Source organism: Cololabis saira, chromosome 18 (genome assembly GCF_033807715.1).
Source record: "Cololabis saira isolate AMF1-May2022 chromosome 18, fColSai1.1, whole genome shotgun sequence".
Lineage (NCBI taxonomy): Eukaryota > Metazoa > Chordata > Actinopteri > Beloniformes > Belonidae > Cololabis > Cololabis saira.
In genome coordinates this window covers 4,471,619-4,489,891 of record NC_084604.1, presented here as the reverse complement: position 1 = coordinate 4,489,891, position 18,273 = coordinate 4,471,619, and the positions used below count along the sequence as shown (strand labels likewise).

Genomic DNA, 18,273 nt, shown 5'->3' with positions numbered 1-18,273 from the left:
CACATGTGTACAGGAGCAGAGCTGTGCACTAACAAACTTATTTTATCAGGAATTAATATATTTCATCCAGCAAACTGACATTTTTGCTGATTTGACTGCCGTTTTTACCTGAACTGCTCACGTGAAACAAGTATCTGATGGGTGAGGAGCTGGATGGTCCCAACGATTTTATTTGCTACATTTATCCAACGCAAAATAATTAAAAACCGTGCTTATTAATCAAAAAACACAGTTTAAACATCATGACCAAATCCGCTCCGCCTGAATTATGGTTCCGAGTTAAATAGACGGCGTAGCCGACGGCGTAAGGTTCGCAGCGACGTGCACCGTACGTGCGCGTCGCTGCGAACCTTACGCCATCGGCTCAGCGTTGGTGTGACGCGGAACCATAAATCAGCCTAGGCTGAATTATGGTGAACCATAAATCAGCCTAGGCTGATTTATGGTTCACCAGGAGCAAGGGCTCGCTGGCGGTTGATGTTGATCCTCGGACCAAACTTGTTAAGGAGCATCAAACTCACTCTTATCTACGCGGAAATAACGCTAAAATATAAAGAAAGCTTCCCATAGTGTGATCCATGGTGAAATAGGAAACTGAAGATGTGTACGCTATATAAATACATATGTAGAATATATGCACTTTGTTCCCTCCAGTTCTGCAGCGCAGCTTGAAAGCCCTTCAGCAGCTGTCTAACATCCATGTTCCTGGGAGAACAGACGGATGGCTGATATGTTGGCTAAATCCATTTCTGTGCCTACATCTAGTTTGTGCTTCCATTCCTTCATGCAGTGCAGTCACACCTTCTCTGTCTCCTTCTGTCCTCCAGGATATGGAAACATCGCTCCGAGCACCGAGGGAGGGAAGATTTTCTGCATTCTGTATGCAATTTTTGGCATCCCGCTGTTTGGCTTCCTTCTGGCAGGGGTTGGGGACCAGCTCGGTACCATATTTGTGAAATGCATTGCCAAGGTGGAGAAAATGTTTCGGGTGCGTAACACACTCCATCATTATACTTTAGTCTGTCATGAAATGTTAAAAGAAATATGATAAAGGAGGCTCTAATAATGCCAAAAGACTTTGGTTTAGAAACCTCAGATCTACAGAATATGATGCAAAATCATTGCAAACGAAAGAAATCACAATTCAAGTTAATGTGGGGTTTAAATTTTGCAGATGATGGACTTGATTTCAAGTGTGACACAGCAGCTTAATTTCTTAGAAAGATAGTTTGAATTGTTCCCTTCTTCGCAATGAAGCAGAAGAACTTTGGCTTGTTTCCAGACGTAGTTTTGCATATGAGCTTGACTTTAGAGAACAAGTCCTGTCCGTTGCAGTTGTTGTATAATTCAGTTCTGTGCTGCTTTAGAAACAAACATGGACCACACACATTCCACCATGAGATCTACATTTTCTTATCTCTAATGGGCTGAAAAATGGGAGCCCTCTGGGACTGTCCCTGGGCCCCTTGTTTGTTGCATGTGAATCTCTCTCAGAGGTTCTGCTCAGGTACATGTGTGATGAATGGACAAGGGCCCAGGTGTCTTACCTGGGTCCCATCCGAGCCACATAGGAGAATCCACCTGGCCAGTTCATGTGGGACCAATATAGGTGCAGATTTGCGAGACCCGGTGGGACCCGATCCCAATGCAGCCCTCTAGTGCAGTGGACATCTCACATTGGACCACAAACATCAATATGTTTAACATCAATACATTTTTTGGTTCCATTCCATGAAATAAAGAAGAACTCATGACTTCACACTGACAAAAGTAATAATAAATAATAATATATTGAAAATTGACAAGAAAAAAAAGCTACAACTAATTCAATTCACATCAGCTTTATTGAACACCAAATCACGACAAATGTCACTTCAAGGCCCTTCAACAACACATCTCAACTCGTTACAAATTAGGCTAATTAATACTATAATAATTACAGCTACACCAAGGAAAGCAACAGATTGCATCTAAACTTCTCCTGGATCCAATCCTGATCCAGCACCAGGCGACTGTGGAAAGGAAAACCTCTCTGTGGCAGGGTGGAGGATTGGCCGTTGTTTACGGGGGAGCAGCACACAGGTGGCGCGGGCCTGGTCCAGCTGATTGGGCACACCTGTGCCCAATCAATCTCTCCACCCTGCCTGGGTATTTAAAGAGCGGCTGCACACCGGCAAAGCTCAGAGGGATGACACAGAGCTGCCGAGTGTACTGATACACGTCTGTGTCTTGGTGAAATAAAAAATCAAAGAATTTCTCCACGAAACCCCGTGTCCTCTTTCCTGTCAGTTGACCCCGGGTAGCACGAGTAGGCTACACTCTCCTTTAACAGGAAGTAACCTCTGACAGAACAAGACTCAGGAAAGACCAGGTTGAGAGGACAAGAACAACACATCAGGAAAACATGCGTAGTAGGTTAACTGATGATTCTAAATTGCCCGTAGGTGTGAGTGTGTCTTGTTGTTTGTATCTATGTGGCCCTGTGATGGACTGATGACCTGTCAAGGGTGTAACTCCTGCCTCTCGCCTGAATTAGCTGGGATAGACTCCAGCAGACCCCCGTGACCCTGCAAAGGATAAATCGGGTATAGATGATGGATGGATGGATGGATGGATGATGAAGAAAAGATACAATATGATCTCTGCTGCTGGTTCTGTCATCCATCCTAATCTCACAAATCACAATTCGGAACTGGTCTGGACAAATGATTTGGTTCCCTGAGGAAAGATGTAAAATAATGGGACCATAGCCGGCAGGCTAACAGCCGACAGCTGCCGCTAACGAGGTGCAGAAATTACATTTGAAAGCGGAGGAAGTTCTGTTGCAGCATGGAAATGCTGAAGGAGCCTGGAGCTATGATGGCTCCTCCCAACGTCAGTCCGGCCGTGACGCCTGTAGGACTGGATGACTAAACTGCATCTAACCCTGCTAGCAGCCGCTAGCAGCCGCCCGAGTCAGCGTGCAGCCCAGTTAGTGTTGCCAACTCCCTGAAAAATAAATAAGGGCCACCTCATCGGCAGGGCCGGCCAACCCGATGGCCTTCACCCTTCCTGGCATGGTGAATTTTTTCAGCCCCTTTTTTGGTGGATGAAACGATTTTTTAACTGTTTGACTCGAACCTGAATTGAATTAGATGCATATTTTTGAATGCCATGAACACATGGAAAACACATTATTATCCAGCAATTCACTTTAATACAAAATAACAAAATGAACTGAATAAAATACGTATCTTTCTTAAACAGAAACCTGTCCTGCTTGACTTAAAATTGTATATAAATTAATATAAAACAATAGAAAGAAAGCAGAACATCCATTCTGTAATAGTGCATATTTTGCGCCCCTGGTCATATTTCAAAAAAGGGGGGGGAGTAGTGTTGTCCCGATCGTCGGCGGACGGCGTCAGCCGGAAGTGACAAAGTAAGCCAAACTAACATGGTTTACATATCGCGTTTTGTTAATTAATAAAAGTTTAAGACGCTTGGTAGCCTTTTCAGTTGGTTAATGATTCATTGGACAGAGTTTGTACATGTTAATCTCTGTTGGAGATGTTTTTTACTTCAGATTTTTTGCCAGTGTTGCACAGTGATAATGTTTGTCACATTATTTGTTATTAACCTCCGTTTATAGAGGACTTGTTTACATCATTAGGCTTCTAGGATTGACCTGAAATGTTTTTCATTTGAATCTCTAAATGAGAACTTGGCATTTCAGATTGAACTTCTAAGCCTCTTATAATTTCATGCAATTGTTTTGTTTTGCTGATAAAATGCACAGATGTGTCATAAATAAAGGAGCTTATGGTTAATATTTTGGTTGCTTATTTATAACATCAAACTGGCTACTATGGACTGAAATGCTTGTGCTCAATGCTTAATATAATATTCAAATAAGGAAATATTGGTGGAAAGTGGTGCTTTGTCATTATGGTTTTTTTATTAAAAGTAGGTCAATATCAACTTCATTAAGTTTGCACAATGCATGGTTTACAATGACTAAATCTGGAGACAATTAATACATAATTCATTTGTAAACTAGACAGATATATTCTCCTGCTCATTCCTGTGCACAAATGTATTATATATATACATAAATCTTTGTCTTTGAGTGCAAAATACATTTTGAAAACCCCCAAATTTTCCGCCTGCGCGCTTTGTGCGCACACGCAGTGCGGCCCTCTCCATGCAGTCTTTTTGCAGATGTGGCCCCCTGCCTAATCTAGTTGAATACCCCTGTTCAACATCCTATGGTCCATATGCAATGAGTACCCTGCTGGGATGGGTTCTTGTTGAAATAAATCAGTAATTGTGAACATAATTTGTGCATCATGTTTGGAGCTTATGCTGCACAATCAGTATAATCACTGAATAATGTACAATTATCTCTAAATGGTTCATTCAGGGTTTTGGCAGCGTGGCTAGAAAGATGCTTCAGAGTCCCCCAGACAGGCTCCATTTGCGATCTAAATACACACAGATGCCATAAAAATGGGGATTAATTTGACGAGCGTGGGTTTGTTTGTTCTCAGAAGAAACATAACCAGATCAGTCAGACGAACATCCGCGTGGCCTCCACCCTCCTCTTCATCTTGGTTGGCTGCATCCTGTTCGTCACCATCCCAGCCGTGATCTTCAAACACATCGAGGGCTGGACGGGGCTGGACTCCACGTATTTTGTCGTCATTACCCTGACAACAGTTGGAATAGGTGATTATGTGGCAGGTGAGATCTTCATCTTGACTCACACTTGTCGTCTGTTGTGACCCTTATGTCACATTCTTTCATGAAGGGAAATTCAGTGTTTTCAGTTTTTGTGGTTAATTTATTTGCAAAACATCCCTTTACAAAAAAGAAATCTTGGAGCAAATGCAAGGAAAATAATAACTAATCCGCTTATAGTCTGGTTATATTCTGGAGTTGTAAAAAAAAATCAGGGGGGATGGTGGATTTGATCATATGGGGACAGATCATTTGTGCTGATTACAAATAATATAATATATTACAAATAATAGCAGTGACCAAAACACCTGCAGAAATACTGCAGGAATGACATAGCAGCAGTTAAATGCAGCCTTCTGTAAGCTTTAAATATCCACTGGGCTTACATCAAATACATCAAAACACAACAATAAAAACACTTTTCTGAACTTATCAATAGGACTCTGTCCTTCACAGGATAAGTAAAATGGATCACTGGAAAAACTCACAATCTTAACAAGAATATTTGTCTTATTTCTAGTTAAAATGTCTCATTTTAGTAAAAACATCTCATTACACTTAAAACAAGACTCATCACTGGAAAAAACAACAATTTTTCACCTGTTTCAAGTGATTTTCACTTGAAATAAGTAGAAAAATCTGCCAGTGGAACAAGATTTTTTTGCTTGTAATGAGAAGATAAATCTTGTTCCACTGGCAGATTTTCCTACTTATTTCAAGTGAAAATTTACCTTAAACGGGTGAAAATGGTCAAATTAGTTATTTTTCTGGTGTTATTTTTCTGGTGATGACTCTAAATGTTGAAATATCAGTAAAACCACATTCATTGATGAAATGACATATGGGATGGAAAGGGGGGATGGCAGTTTTACAGGGGGGATGATTTTGACCCTTTTTATTTCAGGGGGGATCTCATCCCCCCTCATCCCCCCTCAACTCCAGTACTGGTTATATTGTATTTAAATCCAATTTGCTTTGCTCCACAACTGATTCAGTCCAGTCCACAGGAGCTCACCAACAGTGGGAGTGGGAGAAGGCTGCTGCTCCAAAACCACTATAAAAATGCCAGATTACAGTTTTTAGCTGCACATGGGTCAAAGATCTTTTTTTTTTAACTAAGTTTTTATTTCAGTATCAGTAACTTATACATTCCTTTACATACACATTGTCTACCGTTTTGCATTTATTCCGTCTGTACCCACAGACTAGTTTGCACCATTTAATTAGCAAAGCAATAAAGATAAGAGCGAGACACAGTAGGAGAGGAAAATAATAATAAATAAATAAATAAATAAAGTACATAAAAATAATAAATATGAAAAAATAAATAAAAAGGGGGCGGGGTGGGGGAGGGTGTGTGTGGATGAGTGTGTCTTATGTATTACTCAGAATGTGTAGGAGAGTATTCATTGCGTTAACAGAGCCACGGCAGGGCTATATGGAGGATTTTTAGTGCCAAAATTAAATAAATAAATGAATAAATAAATACATCCCTAATTAATTAATTAAATGTTTCATTAATTAATTAAAATGGGAATTAAATATATAATTAATTAATTAAATGTATCATTAATGAATTAAATGTGTCATTAAATAATTAAAATGGGAATTCAATATATAATTCATTAATTGTGTCATTCATTCATTAAAATTGGAATGAAATATGTCATTAATTAATTAAAATACAATTCATTTTAAGTAAAAATTTTTTTTTTAATTATTTCAGTATTTAATTAATTAATGACACATTTAATTAATGTGTTTAATTCGTGTTGCATGTGAATCATGAAATGTCAAACTGTCAGTTTCACTTGTCAAACTCAGTGGGCGGGACTAACATGAATCTAGTGGAATCCACTGCTTTGGTCTGCTTAAATACTGAAATAAATACTGAAATAATTAAATGTATTTTTTTACTTAAAATTAGTTGTATTTTAATTAATTAATGAAATATTTAATTCCAATTTTAATTAATTAATGACAATTTAACTAATGAATGATATATTTCATTCCCATTTTAATTAATTAATGATGTATTTATTTATTTAATTCTGGCACTAAAAATCCTCCATAGGGCTCCACCTTTTAAGAAAAACACTTTTCTGAAGTCTAAGAGAGTATGTTATCTGTTCCATCTGAAAGATTTCCCAGACTTTTTCAGTCCACATGTTGTATGTTCAGGAGTCAGATTTTAACCACTTAATAGTGATGCACTTAATTGCTGCTGTCAGTAATATCTGTAAGAGATAATTTTTACCTCTACTCTCAATTCCTTCCGGTATCACACCTAGTATCGCCACTGTCGGATCTCTTATGAAATCTTGATTAAAAGCTACTGAAAGGGCCTCACCAGGGCCACATCTTCCCAATATGTATTTAATTTTGAGCATGTCCAGAATATGTGAGTATGGTTGCCTATCTGCAGGCCACAGTTTCTCCAGCATTTATTAGAGTGTCGGACCCATTTTGGCCACTATTTCTGGTGTCCAAAAGAACCTTGTGATTACTTTCCATTTGTATTCCCCTCCAGTTATTTGAATTGGTGACTAAGTGTGCTTCTGTGCATATTTCCTCCCATATGTCCTGTGATATATCCGTATTCATTTCAATTTCCCATCTTTCTTTTATCCTTAATGTATTGTTTAAATCCATGCCTAAGAACGCTTCATAGAAAAGTCCAATCACTTTCCGTGATTGATCCATTAGCTCAGGAGTCGACAACCCGCGGCTCTAGAGCCGCATGAGGCTCTTTAGCGCCGCCCTGGTGGCTCCTGGAGCTTTTTCAAAAATGTTTAACCTTTTTTTTCCCTTTTTTCTTCTTTTTATCCTTTTTTTTCCCTCTTTTTTTCCCTTTTTTTCTTCTTTTTTTCTCTTTTTTTCCTTTTTCTTCTTTTTTTTCTCCTTTTTTTCTCTTTTTTCTTCCTTTTTCTTTTCCTTTTCAATCTCAACATTTAGACTTTTTTCTCAAAATTTTGACTTTTTTCATTAAATTTTGTTTATTTCCTCGACATTTAGACTTTTTTCTCAACATTTAGACTTTTTTCTCGAGATTGTACTTCAACATTAAGCTCGACATTTTGACTTTTTTCTCGAAATTTTGACTTTCTTCTCGACATTTCGACTTTTTTCATGAAATTTTGTCTATTTCCTCGACATTTCGACTTTTTTCTCGAAATTTCAACTTGTTTTTTTCAAAGTGCATAATGAAAAAATAAATCTCCCCCAGTTCTAACTAATATAGAAACATGCAGCATGTGTTGTCTTCATTCTAAGGCTGATACAAGACTTTTCATTTTTTGCGGTTCCAGACATATTTGTTTTTTGTGTTTTTGTTCCAATATGGCTCTAAAACATTTTGGGTTGCTGACCCCTGCATTAGCTGATCCATTACTTTATTTCCGTTTCCTGTTTGAATTCTTATCAAGAGCAGTTCAAATGGAGTAGGCTCCAAGACTTTGTCCCAATCTTTATGTCTCGTTAAAAAGTTCCTTAATTGTAAATATCTGTAGAAGTCTGTGTTGGGGAGCATAAATTCCTCTTTTAACTGTTCAAATGATTTAAGGCTACTATTCTTATGAAGTTGGTGTAGATTCGTGAGGCCATGTTCAGACCACTTTCTAAATACTACATCCACAAAGATCATTTTTGAGATATGTCCTGTTGTCTGATGGGAATTAAATGAAACTATTTCATCATTATTATTATGTTTGGAGAAAAATGTAAACTTGCAGTTCTGAGAACAGCATGTGTGAAGCATGGGGGTGGCAGTATCATGTTGTGAGGTTGCTTAGCTGCAGGACAGACAAGTGCACTCATTATAAGCCCAGGACACACCAACCCGACGTTGCCCGCTGTCGGCCGACTGCTGTGTCGCCTCGCGTCGCCTGTGTCGCGCTGGGTCGGGCTCAAAAAGAAGCTCTAGACACACCGCAAATATGACACCCGACGGCGAACTAGCACGTACGTTCTGCGCATGCGTGAGAGGTAATTCCCCTCCATACCAGCAGGCAGCGGTAGTCTGTATTCAGGGGCTCAAGGAGGGGGACAACCACCTGCATCTCTGTGGAGAATTACCGCTGGCTGAAATAAATCATTTAGGAAGATAAATGTTGGTTTAATAGATGAAATCTAACAGTTGTAGCTACGCCTGTTAAGAAATTTTCTCCGAAACTTTCGGGATTTTCTGCCTGCCGGCTCGGGAGCTGATTTATGGATCCGCGTTAAATCAACACAGAGCCTACGGCGTAGGGTATGGCGTACGGCGTAGGGTACGGCGTACGGCGCGCGTCGCCATGTAACCTACACCGTAGGCTCTGCGTTGGTGTAAAGAATCATAAATCAGCCTTTATTCTGGCGACGTTTGAAAAAGACTTTGCAACAACGGGCAAGCGAGTGATTATATACATTCACTGAGTGAATATTATGAAAGTAAAATATACTGTATATTTCTCGCTAGAAATGTAATCAAAACACATTTTTATGCAAAAACTAACTCAAAATATTGATTTTATTCACTAAAAAATAAGAAATGTCCGCCATGTTGTTTTTTTTGATTAAGTCCGCAAATGACGACGAAAAGCATTCGGGGAATATACTTTATATGTTTTTTTTTTTACGAATATACGTTTTTTTTTTTAACACGGAAGGATCTGCAATCAATCAGATGTCTTCCTTTGTTTCAGCCAATCATAAGAGCGAACCCCACGTGGTGGACGCAGAGCAGTGGATAAAACACAACTTACTCTAAACCAGGGGTCACCAACCTTCTTGAAACGGAGAGCTACTTCAAGGGCACGGAGTAATGCAAAGGGCTACCACTTTGATAAAACACTTCTGAAATAAGAAAGTTACACAGTTTACCTTTAATTTAACATTATTATTAATGAAGACACTAATCGTTAATGATTCATCAAAAATGATTATTCAGAATGATTAAACAAGGTAGGAAACAATATATTAATTAATCAATTAAATTGAATTAATATTTAATTTCTTATTTACCTTTCCAAGAGTTTCATTTTCAAATGATCACTTCCACAACATTTTGCAGGAAAGTTTTTTTAATTTTCACAAGCCACTAACAGTTTTGATCAAATTATGAACTCTGAATCATGTTTGTAAAAATGAACAATAATATAAGATTTAACAAAAAATAACTCCTTTTAAAATAAATCTTATCACATTTGTACTAATCACTACATTTGCAGCCATTAAAACAAATTATCATGTCCATTAAACTTAGTAACACATCTGTAACAGTTTTTCAACAGTTTGTCTGTTAGTGGGAAACCTGGCATTGCATGCTCTTCACCAGTGTACTGTAATCTGGGACATAAGTTGACACTGCAACTCTGAGTGACTCTTGCAGATGTGCAACAGTGAGGCGTGTTCTGTGTTTGTTTTTAATGGAGTTCATGTCAGAAAAGGCTGATTCACACAGATATGTTGAACCAAACATGCTGGCAACCTTCATGGCTGCTGTTTATACACCACTATACTTTTCAGTGTCTGCAAGGCACCAGAAGTTTGGTGCGGCCTAGTGGGCTTTGAGATGGAGGTCATTTTGCAATGTTGCAATTTCAATCTCCACCTGTCCAACATCCAAGTTGAATGTTGCACTTAGTTGCTCAGGAATGCATGTCGTATCCACTTGCATGAATGGATTGGAAATGAATGACACACATGGCTCGAGCTGATCAAAGTCACAAAACCTGTTCTCAAACTCTTGCCCGAGTCTGTTTATGACTTGAGAGTACTTTTCTGCAGCTTTGTCAAAAGACTCTTTCAACACTGACTGCACAGAAGGAAAGTGCAGCGCTTTTTTCCTCTGTAAATGCATGGAGAAAATGCTCATCTTAGCTTTAAATGCATTGACAGAACTTATCATGTCAGCAACAGTCTTATCTTTGCCCTGCAGCTCACAGTTCAAATGGTTTAGTTTCCCAGTGATGTCAGTTAAAGATGCAAGTATCCACTCAGTGTCCTCCAGCAGGGACGTGTCTTCACCTTTGGACTGCATGAACTCTTTGATTTCACCCAAAAGCAACAAAAAGCATTGTAAAATCCGTCCTCTGCTTAGCCATGGGATTTCTGTGTGCAGTAACAGGTCCCCATATTCAGCTTCCAGCTCCTCCAATAGCACCTTCAATGTCCTGTGCTGTTTCGCTTTGGAGCGGATGCCGTTTATGATCTTCACGACGGGAGTCATCACATGCTCAAAGCCCGTCACTTTTGCACATATCGCCTGCTGGTGAATGATGCAGTGGTAATGCAGAAATGGTGGGAAGTCTACATCACCTTTACAGTGTGCGATGAAACCTGCATGCCGGCCGGTCATAGCAGGAGCTCCGTCTGTTGTCACCGATACCAGCTTTTCCAGTGGTACTTTTTTCTCCACTAAAAAACTCTTAACTGCGTTATAAATGTCGACTCCCCTCGTAGTTGTCTTCAGGGGCAGCAGTGTCAGGAGTTCTTCCTTTGTAGAGAAATCATCAAATACCATCCGAATAAAGATCATCAGCTGCGCAGGACTGCTGTTGTCCACAGACTCGTCACACTGGATGCTAAACCACCTGCACCTCTCCAGATCCCGGTCCAGCTGCTCTGTCAAGTTCCCAGACATATCAGACACTCTTCTAGCCATCGTGCTCGCACCCAGCTGGACATCGGGGAGAGTGGAGAGGATATCTGTTCCATTTTTCTCATCTTTTAATACAATGTTCGCAATAATCATCATTGATTCTTTGAGAATGTCCCGTCTGAAAACGCCTTCTTCTTTTTCATCAAAAAATGTGCAGCTCTAAATGAGGCCTTGGTTGCTTTTTGAGAGTTTTTCCCCGGCCTCGTAAAAAAAGACTGTTGTTTGCCCAAAGCTGCCTTTAACTCCCGCGCTTTTTCCGTCCGTAGGGCGCTGCCCGGTGGGTAGTTAACATTGTAGCTTTTGTGACACTTACTGAAGTGTCTCTCCACATTGTGCCGCTTAGCCGCCGCCACAGTCGCACCGCAAAATAAGACAGTTTTCTTTGACGTTGGTAAAAAAAGAACTCTACCTCCCATTCACTATGAAAATGGTAAGTTTTCTTCCTTTTTTCCGTCATTTTTTGTCCGTAAAAATCGCTTCTGTCTGCTCCGCACTCCGAGCTCATCTCAGCAAAGCTGTGGTTGGTCATGCGCACTAGACGGACCTCTTATGGTTCCGCGTTATATCGACGCAGAGCCTACGGCGTAGGGTACACGGCGACACGCATCGTACGGCGCACGTCACCGCGTACCCTACGCCGTAGGCTCTGCGTTGGTGTAACGCGGAACCATAAATCAGCCTTGACCCTTATTACGTCAGCGCTCGTACTTTTTCACGATTTATATATATATATATTTTTTTTTTAATATACGTTTTTATGTATTTACATCACTGTGAATGTAATTTCAAAAGAATAGCAACACAATTAAATACAATTTTAGACAGCTAGTTCGTGATTAGTGCTATTTTTAGAACTGGCCTGCGGGCGACTGATGTGGTCGCTGCGGGCGACCTGGTGCCCGCGGGCACCGGGTTGGTGACCCCTGCTCTAAACCAATCAGATTAAAGGGGCGGATACACCTGCTGTTTGAACTGCGTTAGTGCAGTTCGCTTAGAAAAGTGATTCATATTTGGAGTTGGTGGAGTAAAGATAAATAAACCAGACAGCAACGCGGGATGGAGAGGAGATCACTGCTCTGCTTTTCTTGTGATCTCGGTGAAGAAAACAACGCAATCGGAGATGGTTTGTGGGGCCGTTCAACCAGAGCCGTCGACTAAATCGTCCCCCACGTGGGGTGCGCTCTTATGATTGGCTGAAACAAAGGAAGACATCTGATTGGTTGCAGATCCTTCTGTGTTAAAAAAAGCGCATTTGTGGATCGAGTCACGTCAGAGGAGTCTCAAAAGTCACACGCAAATCCAGCGCAGCTCATAGACAAAAAAAAGTTTGTAAATCAGGTTATATTTGTGTGTGCATCAAAAATACATTTGTACTGTATATCTTGTCCTACGAACGTGTGAATTGTTTTGTGCATTTGCAAATCGGTGTGTGCATTTGTGAAACTTGTCCTGTGCATTTGTGAAACAGTGTGTGCATTTGCGAATTATGACACTCTTCTTGCTCCATATTGGTTATATACACACATATCATTATCAGCATCAACTAATCAATAGCATGCATCAACCATGACGCATAGCGTTATTAAATACTTATTCAAAATTTCAGGTCATTCTCAAAAACTTTAAGAGTGTGTGAGTAACAACAAGGTTTTTTCCTCCAGTCAGGCAGGGATGCTGTGTGGTCCCACCTCCACCTGAAACCCCTCTGAATACCCCCCCCCCCCCAACGAATACTTCCAACGATCAGGCTGAGATACATTCTGTGTTTTTCTGATCAGGTGGAGATCGGAAAATTGAGTACCGTAAGTGGTACCGGCCGCTGGTGTGGTTCTGGATCCTGGGCGGTCTGGCCTACTTTGCTGCAGTGCTGAATATGATCAGTGACTGGCTGAGGGTGTTGTCCAAAAAGACAAAAGAAGAGGTATGTTATCATTGTAGGTCATTAATAGGGGTGTAACGATACACTAATCACACGATAACGACACGATATTATAGCAGTATTTTTTTAACAACCTTGAATGAGGAACATATGACTGGAAAAAATGGTCTTTTATTTGAAAGACACAAAATACAAAACAATACTGTGGGTTTGTCCTATTGTTCCAGTTTGTAATGCTTTATAACTGTTTAAGTTTTAAAGAGAAAGCCAGGCCAACCATTTTCCACAAACTGAACTAAAAGTAAATGTCAGGTTTACATTATGATCTACAGTTTCATACAAGTACAAATATTTACCCACAAACTGAATAGTTTCTCTCATGTATGATCTGACTTTTTTCTTTTACAGAAATTTAACAACTAAAATTAAATAAATAAATAAAAGTAAATAAATACATACAATTTTACATCCTAAAAAGGATTGATTCATGCTCACCTTATAAGTGTAAGAGGAGATTTATTTTTGTTAAGAAGTTTATTTTGGTAATTCAGGGTTCATTATTTTATAAACATATTCTTTATATTCTGATGTAAATCAGGGACTATAATGACACTAGTCAGTTTATCTGTAGCGATTAGTCTGTTTTAGATTGGGCGGAGTGATACGCCACAGTACGGCACTAGCTGCTGTGTTGATGTTCTAAAATCCTACACTGTTGAGGGACATTAAAGTACACTGGAACTCAGCAGAAGTTTCCCCGTGTTTATCCTACTCACGACCCCAAAAAGGTTTAATTTAATAAGGTAAGGCTTAACTCTACACCAGCCTTACGTGAGTAAAAGTTCAGAGCTCAAAAGTTTCTTCTGAGCGGAGGAAGATTTTGGTCCGCGGGTCGAGGCGCGGTCGGATGTGCGTTACTAGTCAACACAATAGATTAATATTAATAACCCAATATTGTGATACAGTTTGTCACCTCCACGACACGTTTCGTGACGTTTTTTGTATCGCAAAATTTCGTGGCACGATATATTGTTACACCCCTAATGTTCAGTCAATATTCAGTTCTTTCAGTTTTTCAATGGCATGTGTCCATATTTTTAATGTTTTAATGAATTCTTGCCACTGAAAGTTCCATAAGTAGAATGTCCATAAACATTATTATTATTATTATTATTATTATTATTATTATTATTATTACGTGTATCTTGAAAACGGTAATTTCATTGGCACTGCATTACCATCTTTGAAGTACACAAACACCGTTGACAACATTGTATTCCTGTCTGAAGGTTGGAGAGATCAAGGCTCACGCTGCGGAGTGGAAAGCAAACGTGCGAGCAGAGATTCGGGAGACGCGTCGCCGTATGAGCGTGGAGGTCCACGAGAAGCTCCAGCGAGCCGCCACCATGAGGAGCATGGAGAGACGGCAGCTGGGCCTGGACCAGCGGGCCGTGTCCCTGGACATGCTGTCCCCGGAGCGCCGTGCCCTCTTCAACAGCCTGGACGCCAACAACTGCAAGACCTCCTCTCAAGAAAGCATCGACTCCAAGCTGAACAACCTCCGTCTGCACATGTCCGAACAGTGCGAGCAGCAGCCTCCCGACCACAACGCCGCCTCCGAGGAAAACATTTTCAACCGGCTCAGCTCCGTCACTAAGCTGACGAAGCGCAGCAGGAACAGGGAGCTGAAGAAGAACATCCCAGAGGAGGCTCGCCGACCTCACAGCGAGGCCTACAGCAGCAGCATGGCCACATTCGACTGCAGCGCCCCTGCCATCGAAGGAAAACTAAAGGGTGAAGGAGAGGATGTGAACGAAATCAAAGAATGTAACACCAGCTTGTCTAATTTTTCAGTGTTTGCAGGATCCTGCAAGACGCTGAATGGATTAACTCCAGAGCAGACCAAAGAGAATGAAAACATTCGATAAAGATGAGCTCAAGATGGTTCAGTTGAGCTCGTAGAATGTTCTCTTCAGAAACCAGGTTTTATCCACCATTAGTGCCTTCAGTCCTTTACTTGTATGTGTGCAGAGGCACACTTGGTTTTTTAATTGTTATGTTATCGTGCTTTTACTGTAGGTTTCACACATTCACTGTGGCCAGGGCCGTTCCTAGCTTGTTGGGACCCAAAAGCCCGATGCAAAGGGCGAGTTAAAGCCTGTTAGGATGACCCATGGTGACGCATTAATCTGTGAAGAAGAAAACCTAAAGATCAAATTCAAGGTGAGCTACCATAATACTTAGCTAACATACCCTTTTCTGAGGCTAGCTCAGCTAGCAGAATGGCGTATTAAAGGAATAATAATAATAATAATAATAATAATAATACTGATAATAATAATAATATATATAAAATATTATGAATATAATATAATAATAATTATAAATATTATTAATTTATATATATATATATATATATATATATATATATATATATATATATATATATATATATATATATATATATATATATATATATATATATTATTATTATTATTATTACTGGCCAAATGAGGAAAATAAATTGCACGACACGGAGAGGTTCAAAACTGAACTAGACTGTCATATCCACAGTTTTCAGTCCATCAAGCTGCCAAGTTAAATACATGTTTTGAAAGAGTAGGCATACCAGGGGTTCCCTGAGATTTTTTTTTCTCGCACAAATAGAATTTGCGCAATGGTTCTCTAAACTCCAAGCTGAGACCACTCCAGCTTATCCTCTGGTAGGGTCAGCCCTTAGATATTATTCCATTTAAAAAGGAATATCTTTCAATTGTTTCTGTCGTGGCTGTGTGAGTGGAAGTAACGCCTCTGATTGGTTAAGGAAGGTGACATTCAACAGCAGAGTGAGCAGGGAGCAGTGGGAAGACAAACAGGGTGCTCACTGCAGCACATGGAAAATAGTGTAATTGTCAAAGTGTAATTGCTCTTTTCTCAGTTCTTGAACCAAAAAGAGTTTTTAGTCACCTGTGCCTGAATGTCAGAGGTTTTAGGCTGCAAGATCTAACAAGACGGTTTTTGAACTAGAATCAAGGTAAAGTAATTCTATAGTGGAGTCTGATCAAGATAAAATGAAATATAGAAAATCCCAGGATTTGTTTTCCATTCATTTCTAAATCTGTCAGAGATAATTTAGACTTTATACAATTGTACATTTGTAAGAATGTTCAACACACTTTTCATATCATGCCCTATCTGGGGCAAAGCTTCAGGGCTTTCACTTGAAACACTTAAATCTTCTTTTTTTTACATGGTTGCAAGTGAAGACAGCTCACCAAATATTGAATTGAAATGGTTTGCTCCAATTACTTCAGAAGTTGGAGGTTGTAACTTTTCCAAGTGATGGTTGCTAGCCACTGTTAACAACACTGATTCTAAACAACACTTTACGCAGCATTTAGCACAGGGGTGTCAAACTCATTTTGCTTGGCGGCCGGATTTGACCAATTTTTTTCTCGCGGGCCGCACACTCAAAATAACAAAAACGGTGCGGAAATGTTTTTCTCTAATTCTTTTTTTTTTTTACTATTGTTATCTACCGTAATCCAATATTAGTTTAGTTAATTTTAAAGGAAATATGCACTTTGTTTACACTCTAATTATGTAAAATATATTTCTTCAGGATCTTTTCTTGAAATTTCTCATTTTTTAAAAAAATTATGTAAGATACTTTTAATATCATTTTACAAAGATAAACAGAAACAAGGATGTTTTTTTATATTTCGCTTTTTTATAGGAAATCTAATTAAAAGCTAAATCTTTCTTTTTACATCCGAGAGTGTTTCTTTGTGATTTAGAGATTTTTCCAGTACAATTAAGTGTATTTATTTTAAAAATTGGCGCGGATATTTACGCCAGTGTGCCGAAAAACTCAGCACTTCTTTTTTAACTGTTTTACTTTGTCACTATCCTCGTATTCAAAACTGAAATTCTCCGAATAAATATCTTCTATCATCTATTTTAGCAGTCATATTTTTCCTGCGAAAATATATAATAGTAGTCAGTTAATAAAAATAAACGACCGTCTACAAAGAAATAAAATCGGCAAATGCATTCTAGAAAACTAAAAAAATGTCAAAAACTGCTCTCTTTGTGGAATAACGATGGATTTGTAGAAGAAATATATTATCGGATATGCTGCGATTCATGGCAATTATTTATGCCTTCCTTTTTAGTAAATTAACATTTCGGTTTTTTGCGTTGGAAACTTCTCGCAGGCCGCATGAAAACCTCTCTCGGGCCGCACATTTGACACCCCTGATTTAGCACATTCACGTCTGCTGATGAAAAGACCAAACTGTTATAAACAGTCAAATTAGCTGAATTGTTACCTTATTGATGTAAGTAACAGCCTATTGGGTCCAAACTTTTAACTTAAAACTCTTAAAAAAAACAAAGAAATCCTGTCTTCTAAGTAGGACGAAATGCCCGAAATGCACAATAAGGCTTGTAGCTTGGGGGGCTCCTAGTGGCTTTGGAGGTTCTATTCATCTGCACATTGTACATCTAGCAAGAAACGGCTCTGACCATGGCCTACAGATGTGTGTGGACTCACGGTGATCCATGGTGTTGTAGAAGTGCAAGACCTGTGTCTGCATGTCTGATAGTCATAACAGAAACTATGTTTAAAGCTTAACATGGTGCTTCTTAATTTCACCGCTATGGCCATTGTTCGTCTCAGCATTGATGCTACAGTTGTTCACTTAAGAGATGTCCGTGTTTGAGCAGTGGGATTGCTGTTAGCCCCAAGGGTCACAACAAATTTGGATTTTTTTGGACCTGTACAGCCAAGACGGTCGATACTGACCATCTGCGTGCAGCCCAAAATTTAAACATAACTTCATAAAAGCAAATATGCTGAAATGAAGTATGAAAATATTTCCTAAGCTTCCTCAGGTGCATTTTTACTTGATTTTGGAATTTTTAATATTCAGCATGTTACTTTCTGAGTATTGTAATGGCATATTTGGACCACACAGAGCAAAAGAATACATCTGAAAGTACAATAAGTCTGAATTTTACCGGAACAAAATAA

The 18,273-nt window shown here is 39.3% G+C and overlaps 1 protein-coding gene across 1 annotated transcript in view; it reads left to right on the top strand.

Moving 5' to 3' along the window:
- kcnk10a (potassium channel, subfamily K, member 10a) overlaps positions 1-15,353 on the top strand; it is a 33,409-nt gene extending 18,056 nt beyond the window's left edge. Inside the window, exons 4-8 of the mRNA XM_061747063.1 lie at positions 828-988; positions 4,530-4,722; positions 13,138-13,280; positions 14,528-15,221; positions 15,318-15,353. Of these exons, the coding sequence (XP_061603047.1) occupies positions 828-988; positions 4,530-4,722; positions 13,138-13,280; positions 14,528-15,166 (1,136 nt within the window). The 3' untranslated portion in view covers positions 15,167-15,221; positions 15,318-15,353. The remainder of the gene's footprint in view (positions 1-827; positions 989-4,529; positions 4,723-13,137; positions 13,281-14,527; positions 15,222-15,317) is intronic.
- Positions 15,354-18,273: the final 2,920 nt, after the last annotated feature.